Source organism: Hoplias malabaricus, chromosome 12 (assembly GCF_029633855.1).
Source record: "Hoplias malabaricus isolate fHopMal1 chromosome 12, fHopMal1.hap1, whole genome shotgun sequence".
Taxonomy (NCBI): Eukaryota; Metazoa; Chordata; class Actinopteri; order Characiformes; family Erythrinidae; genus Hoplias; species Hoplias malabaricus.
In genome coordinates, this window is record NC_089811.1 from 29363636 (window position 1) to 29381349 (window position 17714).

The 17714-nt window shown below is 39.4% G+C and overlaps 1 protein-coding gene across 1 annotated transcript in view; it reads left to right on the top strand.

Moving 5' to 3' along the window:
• The window catches only part of LOC136711037 (pregnancy-specific beta-1-glycoprotein 5-like), a 29995-nt gene that overhangs the window by 6778 nt on the left and 5503 nt on the right, over window positions 1-17714 (top strand). Inside the window, exons 2-4 of the mRNA XM_066687006.1 lie at window positions 3885-4175; window positions 6479-6769; window positions 15535-15825. Of these exons, the coding sequence (XP_066543103.1) occupies window positions 3885-4175; window positions 6479-6769; window positions 15535-15825 (873 nt within the window). The remainder of the gene's footprint in view (window positions 1-3884; window positions 4176-6478; window positions 6770-15534; window positions 15826-17714) is intronic.

Consider the following 17714-nt stretch of genomic DNA (forward strand, 5'->3'; position numbering starts at 1 on the left):
TTCCCAAGTCATGTCGTGTTGTTTATCTCCCGCTTCTAGTCAGGTCGTTATTGTTTCTTAGTTTTGTCGTTTTGTGTATTTCCTGTTCCTAGTCATGTCGTGTTGTTTCTTCCCATTCCAAGTCATGTCATTTTGTTTAAAATCCTAGTCTTGTTTTTTCCACTGTTGCCTGTCTTTGTTTTGTTATATCTTTTGGTAAATTAAACTCACTGTGTTTTAGCAAGTGCGTTCGCCTCCGTCAGTCCGCCCCATAATCCCTGACACAAGAACTTCAAATGTAAAATATTATCAGGTTATAGTACAAACAGGTATACAAATGATTATGCTGCAACTGATGCTAAAGATCTCATCTAAATACCTTAAATTATCCTCCTATCTGCTTTTCTCCCTGCCCACCTGCATTTTTCACTGCCCCACTAGTTTTCTTACTGCAGTCCATCTTTACATAATTACATAAAGAAAATGAATTAGTTCATGTTCATAGTTAATTTTGAAAAATTTAACTAACTTCACAGCTCTCAAAAAAAAACAACTTCACGTGTGTCAGGGACTCGCGGAGGGCAGACTGACGGAGGCGAACGCACACGCTAAAACACAGATAAACTTTATTTACAAAATGGAATAACGAAACAGAGACTGGGACTGGGGCAAAAACCAAAATGAGGGAAAGCAGAAACAGACAGACTCGAGACTAAATGACGACTGGGAAACAAAACAATGACAGGAAACGAAGCGAGGCACGGACGAGACAAAACGAGGAACAGACAAACTGACGGGAGCGATACTGCTTAAGAAACAACGGGATACAAGACACAACCAAGGTGAAATGTCCGACCAACAGGAGAGACACAAGGGAACTTAAATACAAGACACAGACAAGATACACCTGGACAGGTAACGAGGGTGCAGGGTAACAGATGAGACACAGACGAGGAGGCGGAATAAAGGCGGGACTAGGGTAACAACAAACAGTGCCATGGCCGGAAAAACAGACATGACAAGACGAGGGCGTGACAGATGGGACTGGACAGGAGACCGGACAGAGGGTTGAAAAGGGGACTGGACTCGAGACAAGATCGGAGAACAGAGAGGTGACATGACACTAGACTGCAACGGGGACTGAACTGGATTAAAAGGGGACTGGACATGAGACAGGACAGAGGGTTGAAATGGGGCCTGGACAGGACTTGGCAGGGGAACAGGGACCAAGACGTTTACAGGGACAGACACAAACACAGTGACCGGGACTGGGACAGAGACAAAGGCAGACACAGGTACAGGGACGAGGACAGAGACAGGGACCAGGACAGGGACAGACAGGGGAACCAAAACAACTGGTGGGTGCCCAGGACTGGCAAATGTCTGTGGGGAATTCTGAGGAACCAGCCTAGGCACAGTTCTGGGGGTCGGCCCCAAAGTCCTTTATTTATTGTATTGGCATTTATTGTATGTTTTGCAAAATATGGCCACATCCCTGTACATTTTTGGCCATGTAAAACATGCAGCTATGTGAGCCAATGTTTTATGTTTGCCCAAAAAAAGGAACTTTTTTCTATGCCTCTGAACTTTGGGTTTGGGAGGCTTAAAAGGTAACTCTGCTAGGGCTTCTTTAGCACTCTGTGACTCTGTGCTCTTGTCAGTACCATACACCGTTGGGTTTTAGGCAGGAGATCTTCAATTACTGGAAGATACTGGCCTAGGACTACAGGAAATGTTAACATAGAGGCTACTGCTACAATTACCAAAACATTTGGCCGACAAACGAATGTTGTCACTAAGCAGCTTCACAGAATTCCAGTAAAGATAAAAAACCCCCAGGAGAGCAAGCCAGGGGTGACAGTGGCAAGGAAAAACTCCCTCAGAGCTGAGGAAGAAACCTTGGGAGGAACCAAGTCTCACAAGGTTGGACCTATCCTCCTCTGGTCAATCTACTGGTAATATTAGTTAGGAATCCATTAAAACTTCAGTGTAGGGTGGACAGCTCCAAGGCAATTGGTGGTGGCTGAAGCGTGGCAGCTGGTCTGAAGCGTGGAAAAGGATCTCAACAATCAGTCATCCATCAACGTCCAGCTGGACAGATCTGCGGTCATTTACTCTGAAAAGGTAGAGGGATGGAATTAGTTTTGTTCTGTTTGGGTGTATGTAAAACAGAGAATGTGACCATTTCCAGAGTGTGGCTAATGACTCTGGCAAAACTGACTGACAACTTTAACTAAAAGGAGAGAACCAGAAGGACACACAGATGCGGGCGCATCCTAAAACACTGGCACTGAGATTGTGGGGCCTATTTCTTGCTCAGCTATCACTTTAGCCTCTGGTCAGGGAATATATACAGCAAAGTTGGCTTCTATTTCCTATGCTGACAATGAGGTTTAGTGTGACTTAATTCTCCACAGTAGTAGCATCTGATTTCTTCCTTACTCGCTGTAATTAGAGGCCTATACACTTGGTATGTTCTGAGAGGTATTGTGGGTTGAGTGGGTCTACTCTGAAAATATGTCTATGAAATTACTCTTTTAGACTCTGAAATTATGCTATCGGCATAACCACGCCCCCCACCATCCCTTGCAGACTTACAGCTGGAGTGCTGGTTACGACTGAAGTAACAGGGCCTTTGTCTTCTCCTGGCAGAGATGAAGACTTCAGCCAGCTGTGCTGCCTTCTCTGCTGTCTTGGGGTTTTGGTCTTTGATTCACAGCTCCAGTTCTGCATTCACTTTCCATTTTTTATGTGCGAAAATCATGATATATAGGCCTTGTACAAACCGGATTCCAAAAAACTGAATGCAATGATGTGGAGGTGCCAACATCTAATATTATATTCAGAATAGAACACAAATCACAGATCAAAAGTTTAAACTGAGAGAATGTATCATTTTAAGGGGAAAATATGTTGTTTCAAAATTTCATGGCGTCAACAAATCCCCAAAAAGTTGGGACAAGGCCATTTTTTACCACTGTGTGGCATCCCCCCTTCTTCTTACAACACTCAGACCAGTTTCTCAAGTTCAGAAATAGGAATGCCCTCCCATTCATGTCTAATACAGGCCTCTAACTGTTAAATCTTCTTGGGCCTTCTTTGTCACACCTTCCTCTTTATGATGCGTCAAATGTTCTCTATAGGTGAAAGATCTGGACTGCAGGCTGGCCATTTCATAGGGAGACTATTACAGGTCAGTGAAGCATCACTGATTTTTGAATTTGTTCCTCTAGGCGCTCTGTTTGCTCTCTGTTGTCTACATACATATTTCTTCTGGTTTTGACCTTGCTTCACATATTGTGGTTAATAAATCTCAGACTCTTACCCTCGGTGAGGCATCTACAGATACGTAAACCATGTATATGAATGAATAATATTTACTAATGTCTCAAATACAGCCAAATATTAAATGGTACAAATCACTTTATTAATTCATAATGCTTATGAACGTGAGCTGAATGTGATTACTTATAGTCTCAAATTAGCACAACAGTTAATAAAAACTAATTCTGCTTCATGTATTATTGGTTTTAGGCTGAGAAACATTTTCACTTGTTTTAATGTAGTGACTGTGTCCACTTTTTTCCTATCAACAGTGCCGCTCTGTCGCGCAGAGAGCTGTACGGGGCAGGGAGATTCATTCAGACATTATGGTTTTATTCACACATAAACCAAAAGAAATGGCAGATTTTCATAAGTAGTGGAGTAAAAAGTACAATATTTGACTTTGAAATGTAGTGGAGTTAATGTTAAAAGGCGCTCACAATGGAAATACTTCAGTAAGGTACAGATACATGAAAAACGTACTTAAGTTCTATAACTAATTACATTTACTTGGTTACTGTCCACTACTGATGCTAAGATATTGTGGCATACTGTAGTAACTCTTTCCTTATATTTTTTAGGTCCTGCTTTTGGTGTTGTGTATCTTCAGATTGGGACAAATTACACTTTGCAACCTAAAATAACGGGGAAACCTCAGAATATTCTGTGGAAATTCAAAGGCACCAAAGTGGTTGAGTATGAAAATAATAATTATTATTGGTATAAAGACTATGAATCCAGAGGACAACTTGACATTCTGTCTGGAAACCTCGAACTTAAGAATCTGAGGAAAGATGACACTGGTCTGTATCAGTCTGAAATCCAGGTGGATGGAAGGCTACATAATTCTGACCATAACATTGAAGTGATGGGTGAGTCACCATGTTAAAGATGTAGTTTATAGTGTTTATGTAATTATTAAATTATAAATAGTCAAACAATAAATTGTTTTAAGTTAATGCTTGAATATTGTATTCTCACACTAAACATTATGAATGGAGAAAAGTTCATTTTTATTAGAATGTTATTCTAGAAATTGCGTGTAGAGCTTCATGTGATCAAATATCAGGATAGAAAAACCTATTTGAAAATCTATTATTGCATTTTCAAAATGCACAAGCTCAACTAACAGCAGACAGTGAAGACTGGGGCTGCATCCCAAAGCAAAAACGGTTTCTTTTGAGAGTAGAAGGAATAAATGTCATGCTTTTTGCCCTGTTCCTTGTGTTTCTCCTTTCTGTCATGTGCTCCTTCAGCACATGGCTCTGGTTGGTTTTGTTCTTATTTCCTCCCTCGTCTCTGCCTTGGCCCCGTCTTTTAAATCAATGTTTCCACCTGTGCTTTCTTGGTGGTCCTGTCCCTTAATAATCCTTCCCAGGTTTTTTATTGTCTAAAGTCCTGTCTATATAGAGCCCTTTGTTTTCATTGTTCCTTTGTCTGGTGTTGTATGTACATGTGTGAGTATACATCTTATCCCGCATAAGTTCATGGTTGTTTCCTATTTGTTTCTGTTCATTTTTGTTCCATGTATTCTAGTTTGTTTCCCCAGTGTCCTGCTGATATTTATTTTCATATTTAAGTTTGTTTGGTTTCATGTATATTATGCGTGTATTGGATAGTGTCAGCCCTGTGAAGGACTGGCGTCCCCTCCAGGGTGTATTCCCGCCTTGCGCCCAATGATTCCAGGTAGGCTCTGGACCCCCCGCGACCCTAAATTGGATAAGCGGTTACAGATAATGGATGGATGGATGGATGGATAGTGTCAGGTGGGGTGCAAGGGACAAGGAAGCCAAGGGAGATATGCAGAGTTGTTTTACTGAAGCTGAATACACAAGGACAATGTGTCCAACAGGAACTAAATGGATTAAGAGAAGAAGGAACACAGGTTAATACTAGAGAGGAAAAAACAGAGACAGTAATAAACCTAGAAACTAACTTAAAACAACAGCTAAAACAAAAGAAAACCAAGAAGACAGAGTCAAACCCTACTGAAGAAATAATAAAGACAGACAGAAATAAACCAACACAAGATATGAACACAGAAATAAAAGCAGAAACCAAGAGAATGTGTGTGTGTGTGTGGTTGTGTGTGTGTGTTCATGGTCACAGATGGGTTAAATGAGCAAGACACATTCTGTTGTATCCCGTTAAATTGACGAATAATTGTAAGAAATTTGTCAGAAAGAGTCGGGAGACTGGAGTTCGGCGCTGACTGGAGTTTATTTACACATACACAGGATCATGTATGAATATAACTGGGTGAACGCAGTCTACCACAGGATGATCTGAAGTCTGGAGACTGGAGGTTCAGAGGTTTCCTGTCTGTTCCCAGTCCAGTCTGAAACCAAATCTTTTAGGAGGGCTTTATATACATTGGGAAAATGGGGGAAGGGAATTGGAGGAAGAAGAGGAGTTTGAGGAGGGGTAAGGTGGATGATGAAGATGATGAAATAAAGAAGAAGATAAGATAAAGGAAGGAAGGGGAAGAAGAGATGTGAGAGGAGGAGTATGATATAAGGGGGAAATGATTGGTGTGAATAGGGGATGGGACAATTAAGGGGATAATAAAAGGTCACACAAAGGTGCAAAAAGACCATATAGTTTCTCTCATAATAATGAATGGATTCATGTGATCAACAGTTGAGACAGGCTTTTTTTTTTTTTTGCATTGTTTGGCCTTGTCTTATTGTTATAGCCGTTGTTGTAGCTTTTCTAAATTATATAAACCTTTATTGTGCAATTTGGTGGATGTTTATCTTACTTTGTTACAGAAAGCATTGTATTGAATACTGAAATGTATTATTATAAACTTTATTGCCAATATACATTTTATAAAGTTTGTGATGAGCATTTTGCCCCAAATTGTGTGTCTCCAGTGAGGGAATATTAAAGGTTAATTTAGGTTTAGGGTTTACTAAGGGCTGGTAAATAGGTATGTTTCAACTAGATCTTGTTCTCATTTGTGTCCAGTTTATTATGAAATCCAAAGTGTTTATTGTTCATTCTACTCCATGGGATTTCTAATTTTAATCGATTTCAGGATATTCTATGAGGTTCAGATTTAGTTCATGTATATTTTAGAGTTTATTATAGAATAATCAATATGTTGTGTTCTGTTCTTTGAGCTAAGATATTGTGGCATATAGTAACTCCTTTCCTAATAATATTTTTTTAGGTCCTGTATTTGGTGTTGTGTCTTGTCGGACTGGGACAAATTACACTTTGCAACCTAAAATAACTGGGAAACCTCAGAATATTCTGTGGAAATTCAAAGGCACCAAAGTGGTTGAGTATGAAAATAATAATTATTATTGGTATAAAGACTATGAATCCAGAGGACAACTTGACATTCAGTCTGGAAACCTCGAACTTAAGAATCTGAGGAAAGATGACACTGGTCTGTATCAGTCTGAAATCCAGGTGGATGGAAGGCTACATAATTCTGACCATAACATTGAAGTGATGGGTGAGTCACCATGTTAAAGATGTAGTTTATAGTGTTTATGTAATTATTAAATTATAAATAGTCAAACAATAAATTGTTTTAAGTTAATGCTTGAATATTGTATTCTCACACTAAACATTAAGAATGGAGAAAAGTTCATTTTTATTAGAATGTTATTCTAGAAATTGCGTGTAGAGCTTCATTTTTCAAAACCTGTGATCAAATATCAGGATAGAAAAACCTATTTGAAAATCTATTATTGCATTTTCAAAATGCACAAGCTCAACTAACAGCAGACAGTGAAGACTGGGGCTGCATCCCAAAGCAAAAACGGTTTCTTTTGAGAGTTGAAGGAATAAATGTCATGCTTTTTGCCCTGTTCCTTGTGTTTCTCCTTTCTGTCATGTGCTCCTTCAGCACATGGCTCTGGTTGGTTTTGTTCTTATTTCCTCCCTCGTCTCTGCCTTGGCCCCGTCTTTTAAATCAATGTTTCCACCAGTGCTTTCTTGGTGGTCCTGTCCCTTCATAATCCTTCCCAGGTTTTTTATTGTCTAAAGTCCTGTCTTTTTATAGAGCCCTTTGTTTTCATTGTTCCTTTGTCTGGTGTTGTATGTACATGTGTGAGTATGCATCTTATCCCGCATTAGTTCATGGTTGTTTCCTATTTGTTTCTGTTCATTTTTGTTCCATGTATTCTAGTTTGTTTCCCCAGTGTCCTGCTGATATTTATTTTCATATTTAAGTTTGTTTGGTTTCATGTATATTATGCGTGTATTGGATAGTGTCAGGTGGGGTGCAAGGGACAAGGAAGCCAAGGGAGATATGCAGAGTTGTTTTACTGAAGCTGAATACACAAGGACAATGTGTCCAACAGGAACTAAATGGATTAAGAGAAGAAGGAACACAGGTTAATACTAGAGAGGAAAAAACAGAGACAGTAATAAACCTAGAAACGAACTTGAAACAACAGCTAAAACAAAAGAAAACCAAGAAGACAGAGTCAAACCCTACTGAAGAAATAATAAAGACAGACAGAAATAAACCAACACAAGATATGAACACAGAAATAAAAGCAGAAACCAAGAGAATGTGTGTGTGTGTGTGTGTGTGTGTGTGTGTGTGTGTGTGTGTGTGCCAGTGGCGGATGCTGGTCTTTCAAGGAGGGGAAGCTCAATTTCGGCTTTTTAAGAAAATGATCTGTGACCCTGTCGTACCAACAAGGCGTCTTTTCCAGGAACTTGACTAGTGTCCTCTCAATGGCCAGCAGAGCTAGGCTGCTTAAACAGCCTTGGCCCATGTGAAGTGTGTCCTCCTGTGCTCCCACGGATCTTTACACCAAAGGATCGTTGATTCGCTCATTTCGCTGTCAATCAAAAATGGGATTCAGCCTCAGACAGATCATCTAATCATCATGCAGAAGCTGAGTGTCCGGGCCAGCCGAGGCCAGCCCACTGCCCCATAGACCCCCAGAGACGCTGAGTGTCCGATGGGCGGGACAAAGCCCAGCATTCATCTAATGACTCGTCTCGTTTCGCTGCTTCGCAATTGAACTCTGTGGACACTCAGCGTCCGCACTGTTTAAATCACTGTGGGCTGCGGGAATGATTGAGAACAAAGCCGCGTCTTTACCAATGATAAGAAGCTGATTCTGAACAAAAATTGAGCGCGCTGTAGTGCATATTTATTCAATGACACAATGTACACACAACAGTATATATTTGATCACTTATTTTTTTACATTTTAGGGGAAGCTGAGCTTCCCTTGCAGTCTTAGAGCAATCGCCACTGGTGTGTGCGTGTGTGTTCGTTCACTGGCACAGATGGGTTAAAATGCGCAAGACACATTCTGTTGTATCCTGTAAAATGACGAATAATTGTAAGAAATTTGACAGAAAGAGTCGGGAGACTGGAGTTCGGCGCTGACTGGAGTTTATTTACACATACACAGGATCATGTATGAATATAACTGGGTGAACACAGTCTACCACAGGATGAATTGAAATCTGGAGACTGGAGGTTCAGAGGTTTCCTGTCTGTTCCCAGTCCAGTCTAAACCAAATCTTTTAGGAGGGCTTTATATACATTGGGAAAATGGGGGAAGGGAATTGGAGGAAGAAGAGGAGTTTGAGGAGGGGTAAGGTGGATGATGAAGATGTTGAAATAAAGAAGAAGATAAGATAAAGGAAGGAAGGGGAAGAAGAGATGTGAGAGGAGGAGTATGATATAAGGAGGAAATGATTGGTGTGAATAGGGGATGGGACAATTAAGGGGATAATAAAAGGTCACACAAAGGTGCAAAAAGACCATATAGTTTCTCTCATAATAATGAATGGATTCATGTGATCAACAGTTGAGACAGGCTTATTTTTGCATTGTTTGGCCTTGTCTTATTGTTATAGCCGTTGTTGTAGCTTTTCTAAATTATATAAACCTTTACTGTGCAATTTTTTGGATGTTTACAGAAAGCAATGTATTGAATACTGAAATGTATTATTATAAACTTTATTGTCAATATACATTTTATAAAGTTTGTGATGTGCATTTTGCCTCTAATTGTGTGTCTCCTGTTGTAAACTTGCCTTCTGGTGGTTTCAATGTGAAGAGAGGAGACTAGTATGGATAATAATGCTGTTTATTGAGCACTCTGGTTGAACCTCAGACTGATCTCAGAATGATCTGGTCACAGGCTGAATCTCAGACTGATCTAATGGTTTGTAAGAGGCACACATCTTTATACCCATTTTACAACTTCACACAAGGATTGATATTTACCTAAACAGGATCTGAAAGCACCAGGAACTGACGTAACACATCACTGTTGTAAACAAGCCATAAAGAACCTAGGCCATAAACATCATCTGAGGTCCTGGTGCACTGTGGTAAAGTTAACAGGTGTTCTTATCAGATGTGTTTAAGACAGGGAATGTGTGATCTCTAAAACAGTCCAAATGTTACAGGAGAAATTCAGATCAAGGAAAAAACAATACAATACTTCAGTGAGAGAATATTGAAGGTTAATTTAGGTTTAGGGTTTACTAAGGGCTGGTAAATTGGTATGTTTCAACTAGATCTTGTTCTTATTTGTGTCCAGTTTATTATGAAATCCAAAGTTTTTGTTTATCATTCATTCTCCTCCATGGGATTTCTAAATCTAATCTATTCTATGATATTTTGTGGTGTTCAGATTTATTTAATGTATATTTTACAGTTTATTGTAGTGTAATCAGTATGTCCTGTTCCTTCTTTGTGCTAAGATATTACATTTTTTTAGTATATATATATATATATATATATATATATATATATATATATATATATCTTTATAATCAGCCCTCTAGCATCCAAATCAGCACTTGTCTGATCCTGTAACATCTGCAGTCCTTAAGGTAGAATAGAAGAAATAGAAGCAAACATAGCTGTTTATTTTCCAGCTTGCAGATTTTTTCATCTTAAATGATGCAGTAGTTTTGACCAGGTGCCTGTAACTGCTTCACTGTTTAATGTTTAATGAAATAATTTAGTGTTTAATGAAATATGCCGGTTTTTGTGTGATTATGTAAATATAGCGGCAGCATTTAAGGTGGAACTGACATTTTGAAGAAATTAACTTAGCACTTGGAAGTAACTTTGTCATTTTTTTAAGGTGGTATGAAATAGTTAGCAATTTTTAGACTGTACGGGTGTGTTTGGGGGACATTTAAACTTGTACTAGACAGTATAAAAACAGTATACAGGTGCTTGTCATAAAATTACAATATCATAAAAAATTTATTTCAGTAATTCCATTAACAAAATGAAACGTATATATTATACACATTCATTACACACAGATTGATATATTTCAAGTGTTTATTTGTTTTAATTTGATGATTATAACTGACAACTAATGAAAACCCCAAATAGAGTATCTCAGAAAATTTGAATATTGTGAAAAGGTTCGATATTGAAGACACCTGGTGCCACAATTTAATGAGTTAATTAACTCAAAACACTTGCAAAGGCCTTTAAATGGTCTCTCAGTCTAGTTCTGTAGGCTACACAATCATTGGGAAGACTGCTGACTTGACAGTTGTCCAAAAGAGGACCATTGACACCTTACACAAGCAGAGCAAGACACAAAAGGTCATTGCTAAAGAGGCTGGCTGTTCACAGAGCGCTGTGTCCAAGCGCATTAATAGAGAGGCGAAACAAAACTCATTCAAAGATGTGAGGGAGATTCACAAAGACTGGACTGCAACTGGAGTCAGTGCTTCAAGAACCACCATGCACAGATGTATGCAAGACATGGGTTTCAGCTGTCGCATTCCTTGTGTCAAGCCACTCTTGAACAAGAGACAGTGTCAGAAGCATCTTGCTTCCAAAAACTATTGGACTGCTGCTGAATGGTCCAAAGTTATGTTCCCTGATGAAAGTAAATTTTGTATTTCATTTAGAATCAAGGTCCCAGAGTCTGGAGGATAAGAGGAGAGACACAGAATCCACGTTGCTTGTGGCCCAGTGTAAAGTTTCCGCAGTAAGTGCAAAGTTTCCACAGTCATCTGCTGGTGTTGGTCCACTGTGTTTTCTGAGGTCCATGGTCAAAGTAGCCATCTACCTGCTGACCAACTTTATGGAGATTTCATTTTCCAACAGGAATTGACACCTGTGCACAGTGCCAAAGCTACCAATACCTGGCTTAAGGACCATGGTATCCCTGTTCTTAATTGGCCAGCAAACTCACCTGACCTTAGCCCCTTAGAAAATCTATAGGGTACTGTGAAGAGGAAGATGCATTACGCCAGACCCAACAATGCAGAAGAGCTGAAGTCCACTATCAGAGCAACCTGGGCTCTCATAACACCTGAGCAGTGTCACAGACTGATTGACTCCATGCCATGCCGCATAGATGCTGTAATTCAGGCAAAAGGAGCCCCAACTAAGTATTGAGTACTGCACATGCTCATACTTTTCATGTTCGTACTTTTCAGTAGGCCAGCATTTCTAAAAATGTATTTTTTGTATTGGTCTTAAGTAATATTCTAATTATCTGAGATACTGAATTTGGGGTTTTCATTAGTTGTCAGTTATAATCATCAAATGTAATTTTATGACCAGCACCTGTATGTTCACTATTCAGCTTCAAAGTTTGGTTCATGACACTGTGGCACTGCAAGGCTTTTAAGGTTGTGGAGAGCAGTTGTGCAGTGCATGCCACCTCTAAATATATTCCCGTGGCTATGTACGTAGACTATTATTTATTAACAATCCAACCTCAGAGAACAATCACAGGTTTACCTCACTGCTGTTCCCGCTGCTCAGTCTCGTGGAGTCTTTTTTCCTGTCTTCATTTTCTGAAGGATAGTTTCTTTTCTTCTGATGATGATCGTTTCTCATCTTCTGATTCTACACAAACTCTCCCTAACTTGAGATGAAGGGGCTTCGTTAATTTGCGGGGCTGTACGCAACGTATTGTATAATATGTCCCATTTAAAAATACATCCTGAGCCGTTTGTCAAGCCGCGTTAATGAGTCGCAGCCATCTGCAGAGCAGGACCTAGTTCTGAGGCATGCTGTAGTTTCAGTGCTGTAGTTTCAGTTTAAGGGTTTTAGTATGTTTGTTGGACAGCAAATGGCTAAAGGGTAATGCCTTGACAAGTGGCTGCAGTAATAAAATAATTAGGTTTGTGCGTGAGGAGGAAGGTTTTCAAGAACATGCACAGGCTCCAAATATTGGTAGATGGGGTGAAGCACGAGATTGGAAATTGTTGGTGGACGTAGGAAAAAAGCTGCAGGTCCCAGAGTGCACTGTATTAACTACACTAAGGCCAGACATGGTGCTCTACTCTGAAAGTAAATGGAGAGTTAACAGTTCCATTTGAGGATGCAGTAGATGAAGCATTCGAAAGGAAAAAGCTGAAGATACACAGACTTGGTGGCTGAGTTGAAGAACTGTGGGTGGCAGGCATATGTAAGACCAGTGGAAATAGGTGTTAGGGTATTTATAGCCAACTTACCAACATCCCTGCTTGTGCAGTTCAGCATCAGGGGCCAGAAACTAATGGCAGCTGTGAAGGAGGTATTAGAAACAGCTGTAATGTCTAGTCAGTGGTTGTGGATAAGGAGAGCACAGATTACTTGAGGAAATCCACTGTAGAGATGCCATGGGATTGCTGGTGATGTAGCATGAAAAGTTCACATGGAACTGGTGGCGCCAGTGGAGCTAGGTACAGCCTTAGACACCAGAGAGGCCAGTGTGGATTTATTGTTCTTGATGGTAAAGGGTAAGGTAGGACTGTACAACTGGCTTGGAGGGGGTGTCAGACTGGTGTTGTGGGCTTAATTCAGCAAAACACCAATGATAGGATGTGCCTACCTGATGACCTCTGTAAAGAGCTAGTGATACAGTCCGTGATCTGGGTACTCATGGGCTGGGCTCAATGAGTAACCGTAGTTGCTAAGGATAGCTGGTTGCTGATCGGATCATAAATGGCCACAACAACCATAGTGTTGAGGTGTAGGAATTTTGGTGGCTGCCGTTAGGAAGTGAGTGGGGTTGGCCGTATGTGAAGCTCTGATGGATTTGCATAGGATATTTTACATTTTATCATATGTATGATTATAATTACATGTGATATCTAGTGGCACAGTGTGTAATAAAAATGCTGTGTTACTATGACGACACAGAAATTTTTAAAGCTATGGGGAAACAATGCCATGCTATTGTTTAGGTTAGCCTGTTGGTCAATTAGCTGGATGTCAAATGGCTGGTGGAGAGAGTAAGACTGGGCTGGAACTAGTGTTGCCAACCATCCTGTAAAATACAGAACCATCCTGTATCCCATTCTTTATATATTTTTATTTTTCCATGAAAATTTCTGGTACCAGTCATCCTTTCCATATATATATATATGTATTTTATATACGCATCAGAAGGAACCCATGTCCCACAGCACCAGCATATGGTCTCACAATGTGTCTGAGGATCTCATCACGGTACCTAATGGCAATCAGTGTACCTCTGGCTAGCACATGGAGGGCTGTATCTCCAAAGAAATGCCTCCCCACACAATTACTGACCCACTGCCAAACTGGTCATGCTGGAAGATGTTGGAGGCAGCAGAAAGTTCTCCACAGCATCTTCAGACTCTGTCACGTCTGTCACATGTGCTCAGTGTGAACCTGCTCTCATCCGTGAAGAGCACAGGGCGCCAGTGGTGAATCTGCCAATCCTGATGTTCTCTGGCAAATGCCTATCGCTCTGCATTGTGTTGTAAGTACAAGCCCTACTTGTGGACATCAGGCCCTCATACCACCCTCACGGAGTGTGGTATTATGGATATAAGTGGCTTGATGGAGGTAATTTTTCAGGGCTCTGGCACTGCTCCTCCTGTTCCTCCTTGCACAAGTTTCCTCCTGGTCCTTCTGCTGGGTTGTTGCCCACCTATGATCCCCTCCACATCTCCTGGTGCACTGGCCTGTCTCCTGGTGTCTCGTCCATGCTCTGGACACTGTGCTGACAGACACAGCAAACATTCTTGTCACAGCTCACATTGATATGCCATCCTGGATGAGCTGCACTACCTGAGCAACTTCTGTGGGTTGTAGACATGGCCTCATGCTACCTCTAGGGGTGAGAACACTGACAAAATGCAAAAGTGACCAAAACATCAGTCAGAAAAGATGAGAACGTAAATGATCTGTGGTCTTGTTGTCTTGTTATTGCCTCTCATTTCTATCTGTTTTCTGTTCCATTTGCACAACAGCAGGTGAAATTTATTCACAACCAATGTTGCTTCCTAACTGGACAGGTTGATTTCACAAGTATGACTGACTTGGAGTTACATTGTATTTTTTAAGTGTTTCCTTTATTTTTTTGAGCAGTGTACATATATTGAAAACTGTCAGGCAGGGTGCAAGGGAAAAGGAAGCCGAGTGAGATATGAAGAGTTGTTTTACTGAAGCATAATATATAAGGATAATGAACAGGAACAAAATGGTTTTAGAGAAGAAGAAACAAAGGCTAATAAATAGAGAGGACAAAGAGACAGTAATAAACATAAATACTAACTTAAAAACAGCTAAAAAGTAAGCCAAGAAGACAGAGTAAGACCCTACTGAAGAAATAATAAAGACAGACAGGAATAAACCAACACACGATATGAAAACAAAAATAGAACAGAAATAAAGAGAATGTGTGTGTGTGTGTGTGTGTGTGTGTGTGTGTGTGTGTGTGTGTGTGTGTGTGTGTTTGTGTGTGTGTGTGTGTGTGTGTGTTCACTGTCAGAGATGGGTTAAATGCACACTACAAATTCTATTTTAGCTAGTAAAATGACAAATAATTATTAATGATTTCATGTGAGCAACAGTTGACCCAGGCTCTTTTTTGGGCATTGTTTGGCCTTGTCTTATTGTTATAGTCACTGCTGTAGCTTTTCTAAAGTATATAAACCGTTATTGTGAAGTTTGGTGGAGGTTTATCTTACTTTGTTACAGAAAGCAATGTGCTGAATACTGAAATGTATTATTGTAAACTTTATTGCCAATATACATTTTATAAAGGTTATAATGAGCATTTTACCTCAAATTGTGTGTCTCCAGTGAGGGAATATTGAAGGTTAATTTAGGGCTGGGGTTTACTAAAGGCTGGTAAGTTGGTATGTTTAAACTAGATCTTGTTCTGATTTGTGTCCAGTTTATTATGAAATCCAGTTTACAGTTTATTGTAGTGTAATTAATATGTTCTGTTCCTTTCTTTGTGGCAATATATTGTGGCATACTCTAGTAAACTCTTTCCTTATTTTTTTTAGGTCCTGTATTTGGTGTTGTGTATCTTCAGACTGGGACAAATTACACTTTGCAACCTAAAATAACAGGGAAACCTCAGAACATTCTGTGGAAATTCAAAGGCAGCAAAATGGTTGAGTATGGAAACTCTAACCTGGATTGGTATAAAGACTATGAATCCAGAGGAAAACTTGACATTCAGTCTGGAGACCTCACACTTAAGAATCTGAGGAAAGATGACACTGGTCTGTATCAGTCTGAAATCCAGGTGGATGGAAGGCTACATTTTTCTGACCATAACATTGAAGTGATGGGTGAGTCACCATGTTAAAGATGTAGTTTATAGTGTTTATGTATTATCTAAATAAAAAAAATACTCATATAATAAACTAATTTAAATAAATGATTGAATATTGTATTATATTCAAGTTCATTTTATTATAATGTTATTCTAGAAATTGTGTAGAAAATTCTATTTGAAAATCAATTATTGCTTTACCACACAGCACAATTTTTACTAAAAGAAAAACAAAAAATGCCTTTTATGTTTAATAGCTTGTATTAAATATCACATTGGGGTTGTTGGGTAGAGGCATGTTGTAATCATGAGGAGCTTGCCAAGATTTTTTTTTCAGAGATTATTTTGAGAGATGGAGGAATGTCACAGTTTTTGCACTGTTCCTTGTGCTTCCCTTGTCTATCAAATGCTCCTTCAGCACATGGCTCTGTTTTTGTTTTGTTCTTGTTTCCTCCCTTGTCTCCGCCTTAGACCCACCTTGTCATCAGTATTTCCACCTGTGCTTTCTTTGTGGTCCTGTTCCTTTTGTGGTGGAAAATTATGACAGAAATAAGAAAGCTGAGTCTCTGAGTCGGCATCAAATAAAAGAGCAATTTATTAACTCAGAGAGGACGCTGCGCGCAACACTGTTTTCACCTCTCTACTGACTGTTTCTTGATTAGCGTCTCTTATACCTGGAAAGCCCTTTGAAGTTCACCATCTGTTCGATCTTTTACATTTCAGTCACCTTTCAATGTATCCTGTTCCCATAACTCCAAGTCTCCCACCATTTGTTTTCCACTCTCTCCTGTATTTCTAACACCTTTCCAGACATGCCCTGTGCATCCCCCTCTACCACTTTGTTCTCAGTTATCTCCCCTCTGTGGTATGTAGACAAAAGGAGTTGATTGAATGGAAGGTGTTGATATGCTGTTATTTGAAACACACACACACACATAAGTCTGCTGTCTCACACAGGGAATTAGGAATAAAACAATTTCAGTTTACACAGTCATGCTGATGGCAATGGTCATTGCTGATTAAAAATATCTCTATTTATTATGAATCATTATTATAAACAAATTTCAATCACACTTTATTACCCTTTTATCTAACAGACATACAGTACTGTGCAAAAGATTTAGGCACCAGAGATTATAAGATTTAAAAGCTATTTATCTGAGCAGTACGTTTTTTTCAGCGAAAACACACAAACAAACAAAAACAACACACAACCTCAGAATAAAACCAAATACTAACATTATTCCAGTAAGTGTGAGTAAGTGACTGTGTGTGAATGTGTTGGTTTAACTGTTTCCAAATCTCCCCTCATGGCAGTCCATATTTTCATACAGTTTTAGCAGTTAATAAATAATGATTTTAAATATTGTGTGCTGTTGATTTAACAAATTCATGCAATCAAGGAGAATCTGAACAAAACATTGTTCTTCAAACTCACAAACTATATATATATTTATTGTATTTTATGTGATTATATATAACTTTATACAAGCACCACACTTACTGATGTAGCATGGGAACAGAATTTGGATTATTTATGCTTAATTTTGGTTATTAATTAGGATCCTTTTTTATTATTGTTATAATAATATTAATAATAATGTCAGAACTCATATGTGAGAATGCTGTTCATCGATTTTAGTTCTGCATTCAACACAGTGATTCCGTCTATGCTGATATCCAAACTCAACCAACTGGGTATCAGCACATCACTCTGCCACTGGATTTTAGACTTCCTGTCTAACAGACCCCAATCTGTTAGATTAGGCAACCTTCATTCATCAACCATCACCTTGAACACTGGCGTTCCACAAGGTTGTGTTCTGAGACCGATTCTGTACTCTCTCTTCACCCATGACTGTGTACCTGCCTATGGTTCAAACACCATAGTCAAATTCGCAGATG